The 16005-nt window shown below is 44.3% G+C and overlaps 1 protein-coding gene across 1 annotated transcript in view; it reads right to left on the minus strand.

The window, feature by feature from the left end:
* The window catches only part of SMPD3 (sphingomyelin phosphodiesterase 3), a 248842-nt gene that overhangs the window by 5836 nt on the left and 227001 nt on the right, over nt 1–16005 (minus strand). Inside the window, exons 7-8 of the mRNA XM_074968581.1 lie at nt 14750–14813; nt 2752–2914 (exon numbers count right to left, since the gene is read on the minus strand). Coding sequence (XP_074824682.1) covers nt 2752–2914; nt 14750–14813 — 227 coding nt within the window. The remainder of the gene's footprint in view (nt 1–2751; nt 2915–14749; nt 14814–16005) is intronic.

Consider the following 16005-nt stretch of genomic DNA (forward strand, 5'->3'; position numbering starts at 1 on the left):
CGGGGCTGGGCAGTTGGGGCTGGCAGCCCGAGCCCTACCCCCATTAGCAGGGGAGCCGGCCGCCCGAACCCCAGCACTCCGCGTGGGGCTGGCAGTCCGAGCCCCACGGAGAGCGGGACAGGGCAGTTGGGACTGGCAGCCTGAGCCCCGGCAGTCAGCGGGACCTGCAGCCCGAGCTCAGAGATGACTGGGGCGGTCAACGGGGTTCAGCAGCAGGAGCCCCATGGAGTGCGGAGAAAATTTAAACTTAAATCCCTGGAAATATTCATTTTTAGGAGGGGGTTCACGAGATTTCACAATTTAGTGAAAAGGATTCGCGGGCTGTTTAAAGTTTGGGAATGACTGCTTTAGAAGAATACTGAGACTCAGGAATACTGTTGTCAGTTCCAGATTTGGAGGAGTGTACTCTAGTTTATTACAGCGCCTTCTGCCACCTGGCCCTCCAATCTGTCCTTGTCCCAGTCCTCATCCCAGGCTCTCCCCTCCACATCTCCTGACCCCTCTGAATTCAAGTCAAGTTGATTCCTCCTCCTCTGCCCGGGCTTCAGCAGCAGGAGCATTGAGATATTCAGAGCACAGGAGACACTGTCTCTCTGCTCCCAGTTCTGGACCTGTGTCACAATGGTCCCCAGCAGCCAGGAGGAACAATAGCAGGGAAAGTCCTGCTCAGTCCCCACAGCCCTTGAGTGGTGCATGCCCAGTGCAAACAGAACCTTCAGACAGTTTGTCTGCCAAACTTTAATGAGCCTGTGAGCATCTGTGAACTGAGACTTTCAGAGGCTCATAATTTGGATAGCTGTTCACAGGAATGGCAAAAGGCACACACCTCTTCCCCCCCATGGTCAAATCACAAACTCTTGCTTCAAAGCATGGAGGAGCTAGCGCTTGTCAACAAAATGGCTATGCAAATCCTTTAACCCGGACAAAACCAAGTATTTTCCCCTCACCTCCATCTCCGAAAGAGCTGAACTATTTTTTTTCCCCCCAAAAATTCCATCAGGCTGACATCTGGCACAGAGAATGTCAGCCCAAATTGACTGAAGTTTGGCAAAATCATAAGGAACCAAAACCAGGGCCTTCTGATGGGAAGTGTTGGAGCAACTTTAACTACTGATGTTTCCAGGGATGCCCCAACAATTTTTCCACCATCTGTCTCTGTGGAGCCATCCCCAATGCAGCTGCTGATTCCAGTGCTTCATCCACCAAATCTGTGCCCCACTCAGCCCCCACCTTGCAGCCCGGCCTGCCCAGGTGCAGTGTCACTTCCAATCTCTGAGGAGGGAGACAGACTTCTCGAAGAAGGGGGAGGCTCCATGTGTGGCCGGGAGCCCTAGTGCGGGAGCTGGCCCCAAAGCAGCAGTGTTGGTCACCCACTACCCACTCAGGTTTGGCTCCATGGCCCCTCTCTCATGATGGAGCAAATGGGGTGGTACAGTAGGGCCAAACTGGTGTTGCGACATGCTGCACAAGGTGTCCCCACACAACTCACGTTTAGCTCCACAGCCCCTACATTACGTGTACAGGGGTCATAATGCCACTCAAATTTTAGCCCCTCCATCATGACGAAGGAGCCACAGGCTAAAATCTGAGGAGTGTTGCAACCCCTGTGCACTGTGGTCCCAATGCTGCTCACTTAATTTTGGCCAAAAAGACATGACTGAAGGGCTGCCAGGCCAAACCTGAGTGGGCAGCAGGGCTATCCGTGCCGCTCTTCCTCACCACTGCCAGTGGTATGCACTATTCATACTGTGCATATGGCTGCGGGCATCATAGGGTGCCCCTATCTGCACCAACTATATCATTTCACAAAAAACTACATGCCATCTTAATTTGGCTCCCTTGTACACATACATTATGATAATATTTAAGTATGCAATCACATTTTTTTCCTTCTGCCTCATTCAGTGGCCGTATAATGAGACATTTTGGGCAGCCTTAAGAATAGGCAGCTTTATCAGCTCCGCATATAGTATCACATAGCAAACAGGTTTAATATTACTTTGAGGGCCTCCCAGATTCACGGTGCATTGGAAGTACAGTGTATTTATTTTATCATCATCATCGTGTTACGCTGGCCAGGATATTCTATAAGGTTTTGCAAAAAGTTCAAAAATTGGTGACCATCAAATGAAAAACTAGAGAGTAATGCTAGAGGGCATAAGAAAAAGCACCTTCTGCCCCACAAAATTACCCCTGCCAAATTTAAGGCTGGAGGGGAAAAAATTCCCATTTTTATTTTGTAACATCCTTCCACTTTCCAAGAATCCGTATGCAGTATTATCTGTATTACTGTAGCTAATAAATCCTACCACCCTAGCGGCCCCTACCAAGACTGGACTCCATTATGCTAGTCACTATATAAACATGAAATAAGGTAAAGTAGAGGATGTACTTACTGGTGCTATGTGAGATATTAGAATCAAACCCATTTGAACTGAGGCTATTTTTGAGATCTGATGCGTTCTTGCACAGAGCCCATGCTCATGGAAGTTTGGCAAACATTATCTTAGGCTGCTTAAACACGTAAGTAGCTGGTTAACCTCTTTATCCCACCCCACTTCCAAGCCACCACCTCTCACTTCCAAGAAGTCCCAGACCTCCCAGGACAGAAGCAGGAGAGAGGGTCTGAATGGTGAGTTCCCTTTGGAGATGTGAGTTTGAATTTAGCCCTATGCACAAATCTGCAGGGCCTTATGTGCCATCCAAGCACTTTACATTCTGAGTTACAGTTCACTTCACGGCAGAACTCACCACTTTCCATTCCAGGTAGACACCGTCTTCTGTGTAAAGCATGTAGTCAATCCTCCTCCCACTGCCTTTTAGTGATGCCTTCCTCCCCTTTTGACTTGAACTATGGTTCTTGCTGGTGGGATAGACCACGTATCCTTTCCTCCCTTCTTCACTTTCCAGCACCCTGGTTTACAAAAAACACAAGCCTGTTAAATATCTCCCAGCTCTACCCCTATGTGTAGAATAAGCTATCATCAGTATTTTTAATGCAGCCCCCCCCACCCCCGCGCACGCACATTGTGTTATGTGCTGTCCGGAGGAGTCTACAGTGTAAATAGTAGTGGAGTGAAATCCATTATTTCAGGAATGCATTTTACAGCATAAGATTATATTAATCTACAGCTGACTGAGGGAACAGTTCTGCTTGGACGTTCTCACAATGAGTCTCAATACTGATATCCCACTATGTGTGTGGATCTGACCCTGATGTCACTAGGAGTTTTGCATTGGGAAGGAAAGTAGAATATTGGCATAAAGATCCACCATGTGAATTTGGTATATACAATTACTGCATTTGCAGATAGCCTGCAAATGGAGTTGCTGCAGGTATCAAACTTAACTGGTCATCAGCACGTGCAATCACAGAAATTTTGAGTGTTAATTTAGGCATGCAGATAAGTACACCCTTTTGTGCATGCACTCTTATGAAAATCTGGGCTAAAATGTACAAACAAATGATTTCCAAAACCAAGTAGTTGAAAATGATTTACTTTACTTACCTGCCAGAACCTGAGCTCAGAGGTCTGTGGTTTCCCTTGTAAAAGTTGATTACATCATTAAGCTACATCATCAACTGTTGCAGCAGAAACACTGAGCCATGAACTTGGGTCCTAGCAGGTACAAAGCCTTTAAATTCATCTTGAGAAAAAAAATGACATTTTGATGTCCTGGCTTTTTAAAATGATCATGAAAGGGTTTAGTAGTTAGTGTTTGTGTGTGTGTGTTAAAGGTGACAAGTACAGGACTCTTTTATGAAATGATTTGATGTTAGGAAGAAAAATAGTCCCTGGTTTTATCATCATCTCTCAAAATTCCCTCCTTCAAAAGAATCTGAACTGGGACAAGGCAAGAACTGCAACACTTAAGAGGACAGTTTAGTTTTTTGGCAAGTTGGGAGTAAATGCAAATTATAATTGGCTAAAGTTGATTCTTATAAGAAGCACTTTACCCACCTTTACAAGATAATAGCCAGCCATACCATGTTATGGTGGATTATTAAGTCTATGGAATATAAATGTATTGCAGTTCATTTGTTTCCTCTGACTAATTTAAATATGAATGTTCTGATAGTTATCTAAGACCAGACAGATTATTTTTAGTAACCATCTTATAAAGGGAAATTTTCTTTCATATAGGATGTTTCAAATTTGGACTGTCATGTAATTTAATTGTGTTAAATTAGCTTATTAAACATTCTGATCCTGTTACATGGAGAGTCAGACTGTTCATTCTACAGCTTGTTTCTGAAAATTGTGCTCTTTGTGAAAGTCTCATTTAGATTCAAGAAAGTGATCTGGCTATAATCAAGCTGACCTCTATTGAAAAGCAGCAGCCCACGCAGACTTGGGAAGCGCAAATTAAATAATGAAGTTGAGCAAAAGCTGCGCAGAGCTGGACAAATACTGGGATGGGGACACACACACACACTTTTATATTCACTTCCTGTGACCGTTTCAGTGACTGCGTTATCTGCACAAATGTTTATGGAAAAGGAATTTTCATCTCAAATACTCCAGGACAATGAATTTTAAATTTGTATGCTCAGTAAAATTCGTATAATTTATATGTGAGGGGATGCTGCTTGATACAGCAGGGTGTATGCCATGCCACAGAAGTAGCACATAACTACTCCATGTGAATGTAATAAGTTATGCCAATATGATATACACAGCAATCTAAACTTTATAGGGCTGATGCCTCAGATAGGACCTAGGACACAGGAAGGAGAAAGGGTTTAAAAAAAATCTTCCGAATCTTTTCTCCTTGAGAGATTTAATACCCCTAGGAGGCTTTTTTTAAAAACCTTCTTGCCTATTACAAAATTTATGACTCCTCCAATTAGAGCATGTGACTACAGTGGCCAATCACAACTAATCCGCACAGCCCATTTTTAATACTGAATATCAGACTGTTTGATGAATCCACACAGTAAAACAACACCTGCAAAAAGTATGATACATGAGTGAGAGAATGTGATCTGGTATCTGACATTCTGGAGTCAATTTCACTCCACCTGCACAAAGCTTGGGTAAGCCATCCCACAACCCAGGGAGGCAGGAAACTGTGTAGGCCCCATAGCCCTTCTGCTGATGTTGTTCCAGCTTGTGGCATGGAATTGTGGGCCACACACTCTCCACACACATTGCATTGGGGCCACTGAATCTTCATAAATGTAGATCTGAATCCCATCTCTTGCCTGGTCCCTAATGCGGCCTTCTGTGCTGGACTATGGAGACCTTGTTCCAGTATAGAGCTCCGGTACTTCTGTAAAACCAGTGAATACTCCACCCGCCACCCCACCCCCACAGACCTTGTGTGGTGTTTAAATGATGCAGATGGCCTTGTGTTGGCTCTCTGAATCAGGGTAATTTTCCCCTTCTGAGAGAAGAAATTACTTGCCCTAAATTAAAAGCTCAGCTTTACAGCTAAGGCTCTTTCAAAATGGAAGTGTGTTCACCTCTGAACAATGGTGCAACGTAGAGTCCAAGTTGTAAAAGATCAATATCTACCTTATTAACTTGTCCCAGTTTTATGGAAAGATTAGTTAATAAACAGCTTGCTCGCTATTTATGCTTATTATATTCTTCTAATGAGGGGGTCAGGCTTGTTCTAGCTCATATGATAGTTCCCATTACTTATCCTTTTAATAAGGGACAAGTCTGTGCTGTACCTTCATTGACTCGTCTAAAGCAATTAATGATGTGGACGGTGATTTTATTAATAGACTGTAGGAGATTGGCATTGATTGTGATTTGCTGAACTGTTTCCAGAGCTACCTATGCCAATATAAACAGTTTGTTAAATTGGATGGGTTTATATCACAGCCAAATTTTATTACTGAAGGGTTTCTACAAGCATCTATTTTAAGCCCAATCTGGTTTCCCATCTACATTAATAATATAAGTCGGACAGCTGGAAGCTCCTCTCTATCTTTATGCTGATGATACCATTTTAGATTCTCTATGCATATCAGTTATGAATGAGCTTTGTAAAAGTTAATTAAAATGCTTTTAAAAATCTAATCAATCTAAAATCATTACTGTAATGTGGATTCTAAAGTTACAGATAAATGTTATTAATAGTACCTGCAAATCACTGGCCAAGGCCTGAAGAGGAAGTTACTCACCTTGTGCAGTAATGATGGTTCTTCGAGATTTGTGCCTGAATGGGTGCTCCACTTTAGGTGTCTGTGTGCCCCTGCACCTCTAATTGGAGATTTTTGATAGCAGTGTCCCGTTGAGCCGCGCATGTGCTCTCCCTCCCTCGTGGTCTGCCTCAAGGCTATTTAGCACTGCACAGGAGAACCCCCCCATCACTTCCTTCTACCACAGAGCCCTGTAGAGAACTCCAAAGTAGAGGGGAGGAGGGTGGGTTGTAGAGCACCCATAGGGACACACATCTCGAAGAACCATTGTTACTGCACAAGGTGAGTGACTTCCTCTTCTTCTTCGAGTAGTGTCCCTATGGGTACTCCACTTTAGGTGACTCCGGAGCAGTACCCACCACTGGAGGCTGGGACTTCGAAGCGGAGTCTTTTACTTCAGAGAGTACTGTGGAGTCGAAGATGGTGTCAGTGGCCAAATCTTCAGTGATCGCATAACGTTCTGCAAAAGTTTGGACAGAGGCCTCAATCCTTACTCTATAGATTGGAGAGATAGGGGTATCCCTATGGAATGTGATTGAGGTAGGAACTGATCTCATGGAGTGTGTATGGACGGAAGCAAGTTGCGCCCTTGCTAAGCAATTAATGCAACTAGAGACCCATTTGGATAGTCTTTGAGGAGTTATCACAGAGTTTATCTTTCTGTGGACGAAAGGAAGAGTTTAGGGGATTTCCTGAAGTCCTTAGTCCTGTCCAAGTAGAATGCTAATGTCCTTCTAATATCTAGCATATGCACAATTGTCTCCCAGTTGTCACAATGTGGTTTTGGGAAAAAACAGGGAGATGGATTTGTTGATTCATATGGAAAGTGCAGAAAAAGTAGGGAGAAACTTGGCATATAGCCTTAGAGTTGTTTGTTTGTTTTTTAAAGACAAAGGCCGTGCATGATGGGTGTGCCATCAGGGCCGCTACTTCTCCTATGTGCCTAGCTGAGGTGATGGCAATTAGAAATGCTGTCGTCATGGACAGGTGTAAGAGAGAACAATTTGCCCTGGACTCGGAGGGAGGTCTAGTCCAAGCCCTGAGAACTAGATTAAAGTCCCAGGCTGGAGTGGGTGGTGTCACATGGGGGAAGAGAGTTCCAATGCCCTTAAAGAGTCTACGCATTAGTGGTTGAGCAAACTCCAAGTGGGAAGCCATTTTCGCCATGAGACGTACCTTAAGGGAGCTGAGTGAGAGTTTAAAACGTCATGAAAAAATAAGAGGGAGGAAAAAAAAAGGTTGGGTCTGTCCGTTTGGAATGGTACAAACTTTGGAGTCATTTCCATTCTGTAGATAGGTATGTGGAGTGGTCAACTTGTGGTTGTGTTGTAACATGTGTTTCAGCTTGTCAGAGCATTCTGCTTCTAAGCCTTGGAACAAAGAAAGATCCAAGCCTGGAGGCGGAGGACCCATGGGTTGGGGTGAAGGGTCAGCCTATTGTTTTGAGAGAGCGGGTGACGAATGGGCTGACATCAGAGGAACAGGAGGGCACGTTGCCATCTACGTCAGGTAAGGGAGCCAGACTTGTCATAGTCAAGAGGGGCAATCACAATAACTCTTGCTTTGTTTCGTTGAATTTTCAACAGAATCTTGGATAGGGTAGGAAACTGGGAAAAGACATAGAAGTGGGCCCTGTCCGCTCGGAAGATGAGGGCAACTATCAATGAATGTTTCCCCAATGGGGGCTATATCTTGACACACCTGTGAATTCAGTATACACTCATTGTCATGAGAAAATTCCAACTGAGACTGTTGGTTATCCCATTCTGTATCCCTTGTAGACAGACAGCTGAGATGAGCACATTGTGATGGGTGCATCAATTCCAAAGTTTGAATGCTGTCTTGCAGAGGGAGGGCGATCTGGCAGCTCCTTGGCAGTTAATGTGACCTGTATGTTTTGTATAAAGTCTATCATAACCTTTGTGTGTGTGGGTTGTTTTTTTTTTTAAATGAAAGGCAGAGTTTGTGCACAGGCACTCCTGACAGCCCCAAAAGAGTGATATGGAAGGTCATTTCTGTGGAAGGCCATTTGTCCTGAACCTTGTTGTTTTGTGGATGAGCTCCCCAGCATATTAGGGAGACATGTGTCCCAGGGTGGTGAACGTGGGTAGTAAGAGGAGCACTCTCGCTTGTACTACATCAGGTTGGTCCTGATACAGTCCAGTCACTGTACCGGGGTTAGTATGCCACTACAATGAAGTGAACCTTGGAGACTACCCTGTGTGGAGCAGTCTGTACCTATAATGATCCTGCCCCAAAGGTAAGCAGTAGGAAATCTCCTGCACAATGACTGTTCTGAGATATGGAAGTAGGCACCTTGTAAGTTCAGGGCTAGAAATCAATCTCTTTGCTCTAGAGCTGGTCCTAACTGCTGTGAAGTAAGGTGACTTCTGAGTGGTGTGACAGGTGTATAGATGGCAGCTGATGCTATCATTGTTCAGGCCCCCGATCAGCTCAAAGTGCTTATAAGAGGCAGTTTGAGAGGTCATGGACTGGGTTGCAGACTGTTCTCACTTTTGAGACCTGGGCCTCTTACACTGTGGCTCATAACAGCACAGAGATGGTGAGTACTGAGAAGATTGTGATCTGTGGTGTGGTTGAGAGGTATATCTTCTCTTCTGTTCCACAGCGTAGATTCCTAAGGAGTGTAGTGTGGTCCGAGAATCCTTCAGGATGTGGAGAGAAAATCTGTCTTCTCCGCAAAGAGTTTGGCCCTTCAAATTGGAAGTCTGTAGTTCTTTAGGCAATCTAGAGAGGTGTGGCGAACAAAAAAAAAAAAAAAAAACCCACAACCCACCTCAGTACCACTGTCATGGAGACTGGGCGGGCAGCTGTAACAGCTACATCCAGTGGTGTCTCTAGGACCGGTCTAACTATTAACTGACCTTCTCTAAGAATGGTCTGAATCTGTTCTTTTTGTGTTTCCAGTAATGTTTCAGAAACATCCTGGGTTTCCCAAGATTAACAAAATTGTTTTGGCCATGACAGTTTGGTAATTTATGACTCTAAACAGTAATGCTGTTGATGAATACGCCAACTTGCGAAGCCTGATCATAGGGAGTTGACTTGGCATTATGTTGCTTGCTTCAAGCATTAACCACATCCACTATGATGGAGTTGGGTTGCAGATGTTGAAAACAAAGTCTGCCTCTTTGGGTAGAGATGTAGGGTTGTTTTTGTTTACACTCTGTTGCTGGTTGGTGCGATGGAGGCTGTCTCTGCAAGATGATTTTGGCAGGATCTAGAATCATCTCATTAATTGGGAGGACAGTTCTAGATGAGAAGGTAGTGTGCAGAATTTCCACCAACTTGTGATGGGTATCTGCCACCTCCTGTAAGGGAATCTGCAGCTCGTCTGCCACCCTCTTGATAAGATACAGAAAGTTCTTAAATCTTCACCTAGTGATGAGGGGTGGGCAGCACAGTCTCATCTGGGAGAGATGAGGAGAAGAGGTAGCTTCCTCTTCAGGTGTGTTTTTTTTCCCCTTCCCCCTTCTTTCCTGTTCTGAAAAAGCTTTCTCCTGTCCTGGCTCAGGTGCTCTCCTGCCCTGGCTCAGGTGCCAGGCTGTAGCAAACCATCTGGTGGACTCTCCCTGAGACGGTCGCGCCATGTGTGTGTATATACCCAAAGAGTTACAATATGGCCTTGGGAGGAAGAGGCAGGAAGGCAGGCACGGGCGGTTGGCGTGATGGAATTGGGGATGACCCTTGTAGTGTGGTGGTGGGCCACCTTGAGGGGCCAGGGAATGATCTCCTCCTTGCCAGTGTCAGATTCGTCAGTGGGTAAGGGTGCCGCTGACTGGGGTATTGGCAGTATACAGCCCAATGCTAAGAGCGATTCTGGGTGCCGGGATGTGCTCGATACCGGGGTCCTGGTACCAAGTAATGGGGATTGTGGCTCTTCCCCAATCATCAGGTCTCCACGGTACCAGAGCTCATGCAGTACCACAGGTTCATTTGGTACCACCGAGAAGGGTCCGTGGTACATTGTTAGTACCGATAGTTGGGCAGAGCACTCCTAAATGAGAGTTTTGCCCAGTACAAAAAGTTTGTTGGTGCCACTCTTTTAGAGACAGTATGGTAATTGTCTCTCTCTGGGTACTGAGGCCACAGGTCTATCAGAGTACCTGTGTTACCATGGGTTCATCCGGAACCCCCCCGGAGGAGTGTCTGAAGTCGGCATCAAGGGTTGGGAAGGTACAGAACACTTCCTAGATGGGAGTTTTGTTGCATCTGGTACCAAAGGGTTTCTCTATGCCGCTCTTTTAGAGACGGTACAGTAATTGTCCCCTCTCCTTAGGGGATGGTACCATTGCCTCAGAGCATGAAGGTGGAAGCCTCTGGTGTCTCTGTGCAGAAGCAGAGCTGACAGCAGGGCTTCTCTGTGTCGCTCTTTTAGAGATGGTACGGTAACTGTGCCCTCTCGGTGCAGTAGTTGCCCAGATTAGAGCTCAGAGCAGCACAGAGCTTACAGAAGCCCCTTGTAGGTGCAGAGAACAGAGCTCAGAGCAGGGCAGAGCTCACAGCAGGAAGCCCCTTCTCAGGTTTCAGCTTCCAGAGCTTCGGTGCTGACCCCCAGCGGCAGCTGAGCTCACAGCAGGAGGTTCCTCTGGTGGTATTGTCCTACCGAGATGGCCGCACTGGGGAACGCCCCTCTGCCTGGCCAATTGCTCGGAGGAGCTTTTCCAGGGGGAGTCTACTGGAGGCTCCTTCTTCTCTCTCTCTCCTCCTCTTCACCACTCAACCCCTTTTGAAGTGAAGGCTCCATGGATGATCCGAGGTCAACACCCACCGGAGTCCCCTGCAGTCTGAAGTGTTTTCTCCATAGGGAAGAATTTTTACATCAGCTCCCAGCTCCTGTGAGGCTGCAGTTTTAGGTGTGGCAGGTAAAGCACTTCTGTGAGGGTCTCCCAGGCACAGTGAGTGTCTGGCCATTACAGGAACTGACTCCTGGCAGGAGAGGCACCGCTTGGGGCAGAGAGAGCCGGGCAAGCCCCTGGACAGGGGGTGTCCTCCTCTAGCAGGGAGGAATATGAAGAAGAACATCGTCTTTACTTTTTTTTTTAAACTGAAAAAGAAAATAATTATGAGTCTACTAGATGTCTGGGGAGAGGGGGGAATGCCCCCAGACAGGGAAGGAAAGTGAAGTTCTTTTCCTTTTTTCTCTTTTCTTTTTAAACCAAAGGAATAAAATAAAATAAAAGAAAATACTAGCCTGAGTACTTTTAGGGAGAACAAAGGTAACAAAACAAACACTACTTATGCTAATGACACAGATAAGGAAGGGACAACTGCTCCTTCCCTCAGAGGCCAAAGGCGGTAGAGAAGGAAGTGAGGGGGGTCCTCCCCCCCAGTGCTAAGAGGCAGACCACGAGGGAGGGAGAGCACATGCGGGGGCTCAACAGGACACTGCTACCAAAAATCTCAGAACAGAGGTGCTGGGGCTCACAGACACCTAAAGTGGAGCACCCATAGGGACACTACTCGAAGAAGAATCCAAGTTCCAATGCTTCCCTCCTATAGGGGATGGCCTCTCTAAAGCCTTAAATCACTTTCAGAAAAGTTATGAAAATCCCTGTCCTCCTTTAGGGCCTGATTAAAAGTCCATTCAAGTCAATGCCAACTGTGTCCACATATCTATTCATAGGGCCTAATCACATCAGCCACACTATCAGAGGCTCGTTCACCTGCACATCTACCAATGTGATATATGCCATCATGTGCCAGCAATGCCCCTCTGCCATGTACATTGGTCAAACTGGACAGTTTCTACGTAAAAGAATAAATGGACACAAATCAGATGTCAAGAATTATAACATTCAAAAACCAGTCGGAGAACACTTCAATCTCCTTGGTCACTCGATTACAGACCTAAAAGTGGCAATTCTTCAACAAAAAAACTTCAAAAACAGACTCCAACGAGAGACTGCTGAATTGGAATTAATTTGCAAACTGGATACAATTAACTTGGGCTTGAATAAAGACTGGGAGTGGATGGGTCATTACACAAAGTAAAAACTATTTCCCCATGTTTATTTCCTCCCCCCCTCCCCCCCGCAGTTCCTCAGACGTTCTTGTCAACTCCTGGAAATGGCCCACCTTGATTATCGCTACAAAAGGTTCCCCCCACCCCCCCACTCTCCTGCTGGTAATAGCTCACCTTACCTGATCACTCCCGTTACAGTGTGTATGGTAACACCCATTGTTTCATGATCTCTGTGTGTATAAATCTCCCCACTGTATTTTCCACTGAATGCATCCAATGAAGTGAGCTGTAGCTCACGAAAGCTTACACTCAGATAAATTTGTTAGTCTCTAAGGTTCCACAAGTACTCCTTTTCTTTCCACTGACTTCAGTAGGCTTTGGATGAGGACTTCAGAGGATGAGGGAATTGCTAAGTGTTCCAAGAGAAGAAGAACCCCAATGCTAATCTTGGCAGGTAAGAGGTCTTTCATTTAATCCTGTAACAAAACTCCTGAACCCTTTCTTTCAGTCATACTTTATATTACGGTTGCACATAAATAGTTTCTAGATAGTTAATAAATGACAGATGTTTGAATAAATGGCTAATAAATTAAGAGTTCAGTGGGTTGCTTATAACAATCTATACTATTCACCTATTCATGTATGTAACATAAGTATTAATCCTTTATAAACCATTTATCAATGTGACCCATCTTCATTACTAAATGCAAATAGCTCCTTTTATGGTTGGGGTTTTTGTATATTTGTTTTTATTTTAATAGGAACAGTAAATCTGTTCAATGACAAATTGTCCCAAAGGAGCCCTTGAAAATTAATCCACAAAAATTTTAGGGAGCTCCAGTTTGTAAGTCTCCCTGCCTGCACTTGGAGCCAAAAAATGGGGAATCATGTGCACATGCATATTTACATGTGCAGATTTGCCTGTGCAGGACAACTGGACCCCTCTTTTTTACTTGCATAAATGCCTTTAGTACAGGATAGTTTTGCATCTTGTACATCTGAATGGATGTGCCTGCAAATGTGCATGTAAGAGAGGGGTCATTTGGCTTGCACAGGCAAATATGCAAATGTAAATAGATTTGTAGATTTTGGAGGCCTGTTGAGAAGTTTACCCTTAATAACTGCTCCTAACTGCTGATTAATAAGGTGTTCCTAAAACAGGCTACAGCTTGTAAATTGTTGAATATAAGCTAGGCATAGATTTTACCTTTTAAAATCTGTAAGTTCCATACAACTAAATTTTAACTTAGTTAAGTTTCATGTCTACCTTTGTTTCACATATTTAACCAAGTTTCAAACAACCTTATTATCACTGTAGTATATTTCATTTATAGACTTGCTTCCAGAAATTCTGTAGAAAGTATGTTTTGATACCATGCAGCAGCTGGATCTTCTGTACTTATCATTATGATTTATACAATCTACTAATGAAGACAATGTCCAAAGGACAAGCACATGCTTGTCTGTTAAAGATGTTGCTCAGCAAAGTACTAAACTAGCATCGGAATTGCTTCAACAGTATATTATCTAAGGTCTCGTATAGTCCTTAAAGAAATGTCTCCTCAGGTTTTGTCAGCCTTTGGTAAGTGGTCTTTTGCAGCAGTGAGTTGGAACATGCCCAAGACATATAGCTAAATCAAACATACCATGAAAATAAACTGCAAGTACAGGCCAGTACTACTGGCTGATACTCAGCTTCCCCCCCCCATGGCATGTTTGATGTAATGATCATCTTCTCTCCCCCTCCCCCCCGGGTTGGTTTATGTACAATGAATTATGGGAGCTTTCCACTACTATGACAGCATCTACATAACCTCACCGGGTTAGTCTGGGTTGAGTTGTAGTTCTTGGGCCAGTTATTTTATTCAGCCAGTTCCCTCATTGTTAGTACCAAGTCCACCGGACTGGTCAGGTGTGGAGAGATCTTCAAACAGGCTGTGTTAGGGCCAGACTAGTAGCATTCAGACCTTTGTTTTGTTGTCCTGTTCCAACAAACCGAATGTATACAGAGGTGTGAATTCACTGAATATTAGCCAGCTTTGAATTTTATAGTGCATACCTCTTTTGATAATATGGTTAATAGCCACAGGTTTTGGAGTCACGATCCAAACTTCCTCAAAATTCAAGGTTGGTTAGACCCAGAGTTTACTTAGTCCTGTTTCTGTCCCCCCACACACCCATTTCATTTTTTAACTGGTTTGGTGTAAATCTAGTGCTGGTTAAAGATGTCAGAGTTACATCTCTAGAATCTGAAGTCTTCCACTTGGCTATAAGACAGCATGACTCCCCTATCTGGCTTGGGCAGTAATACTATAGTGCTTTAACCTCTTATTATCGATACATATTTACATTATGCCACATTCACAGTATTCCTGTGGGTCAGGCAGGACCACCTATGGAGATGCAAAGTAAGTACAGTTTCTAGAATTAATTAAATCCTTAGTACCTCTGCTGCTGTTGCCAAATCAAAGGTAAGCAACATTTCTCAAAGGCCACCAAACAGCCATCAGATAATAAATTTTAGTTACTTATAACCTGAATTAAAATATTAAATGGAAAATGACAAACTAGCTTTTCAATTAATAGTGAAAGAGAAAATGAGTGCATACTTCTGTAGGTTATCTGGAGTGCACACTTCTTCATCATACAATCCTTCAGGATCTAACAAGGTACCTGTGAACAAAACAGAACACGTGACTAACTCAGCATATCTATTGCTACTTGCACCTTGCGTAATTACTTGTAGCTGTGCAAAGGGAGTGGAATCAGAAAGTGTTCCTTTCTGATTTGATAGCATTTTATACTCACTTAGCACCCTTATCTTAAACCGACTGCATTTGCTTTGGACATGTCCTCCCTTCAGGGACTGTATCTTGCCCATGCAGGCTATGCTTTTGATCTAATGGGACTCTTCCATTTCAGAACGAATGCAAAAAACCTTCTAATTGCAATGAGGATGGGAATGCTTGCACTCAGATCCTCCATCCTCCCTCTTTCTGATCCCTTTGTGTCTCTTCTCCCTTGCCTCCTACAGGGAACCTCTTCCCCCCTCCCGAGCTTTTTAAACCTTCCTGGCAAACTACCCAATCTGACCTACCCCCCACTCTGTTGCAGACATGGTCTATTTTTTTCTTCCTCCTTCTTCCCCACAGCAGAGCTGTACACTCAGTGTTCCTCACCTGTTGCTATTTCCAGGCCCTGATAAGTTGAAAACTGGCTGCAGGGAGGCAGGGTTTAGTGTATATAGGCTATCAGCAAAAGGCTTCAACAGCAGGGAGCTGGGGTGAGACTCCCTCTCAACTGCCAGAAACCCTCCTCCCAACCCTGTATATTTGTACTTTCTACCTAACCCTTAAAAGCAGCCAAGTGTCCACATCTGAAATTTTTTCTATCACCACCTCTGCAATGCTGTCTGGGTAAACCACTGCCTTGACTCCATCTCCACTGAAATCCATGGGTCTTGATTGTAGGGATCTGCTTCTCTTTAGCTTTTCCAAGTCTCAGATTTCCTGAATCATGCTGTCTACTTTCTTCCACATGTGACTAAATACAACCACTTCCTCAATCAGTCAAATAAAGGTAACTAATTAAAGTGAATCCTCCTCCACTCCTGTTTTTAAAGCTTTTCAGTGGAAGTCCAGTGGGCAAAGTAATCTCCAGTGAAACTCAGTTGAAATCGGTGGAATTACACCAGGAATAAATTTTTTCCTAAGGTATGCCGTTTGAACTGGATGTGAAAATGAAAACAGTGCCAATGGAATTGTTTAATTACCTTGTCACAAACAATGGTTTATAATATCAGCAATTAATAGGGCTGGAAGAGTCAGATCATAAGCTGAATACTTCAGTTTACGTATAAATAGCT

This window comes from Natator depressus, chromosome 12 (assembly GCF_965152275.1).
Source record: "Natator depressus isolate rNatDep1 chromosome 12, rNatDep2.hap1, whole genome shotgun sequence".
Lineage (NCBI taxonomy): Eukaryota > Metazoa > Chordata > Testudines > Cheloniidae > Natator > Natator depressus.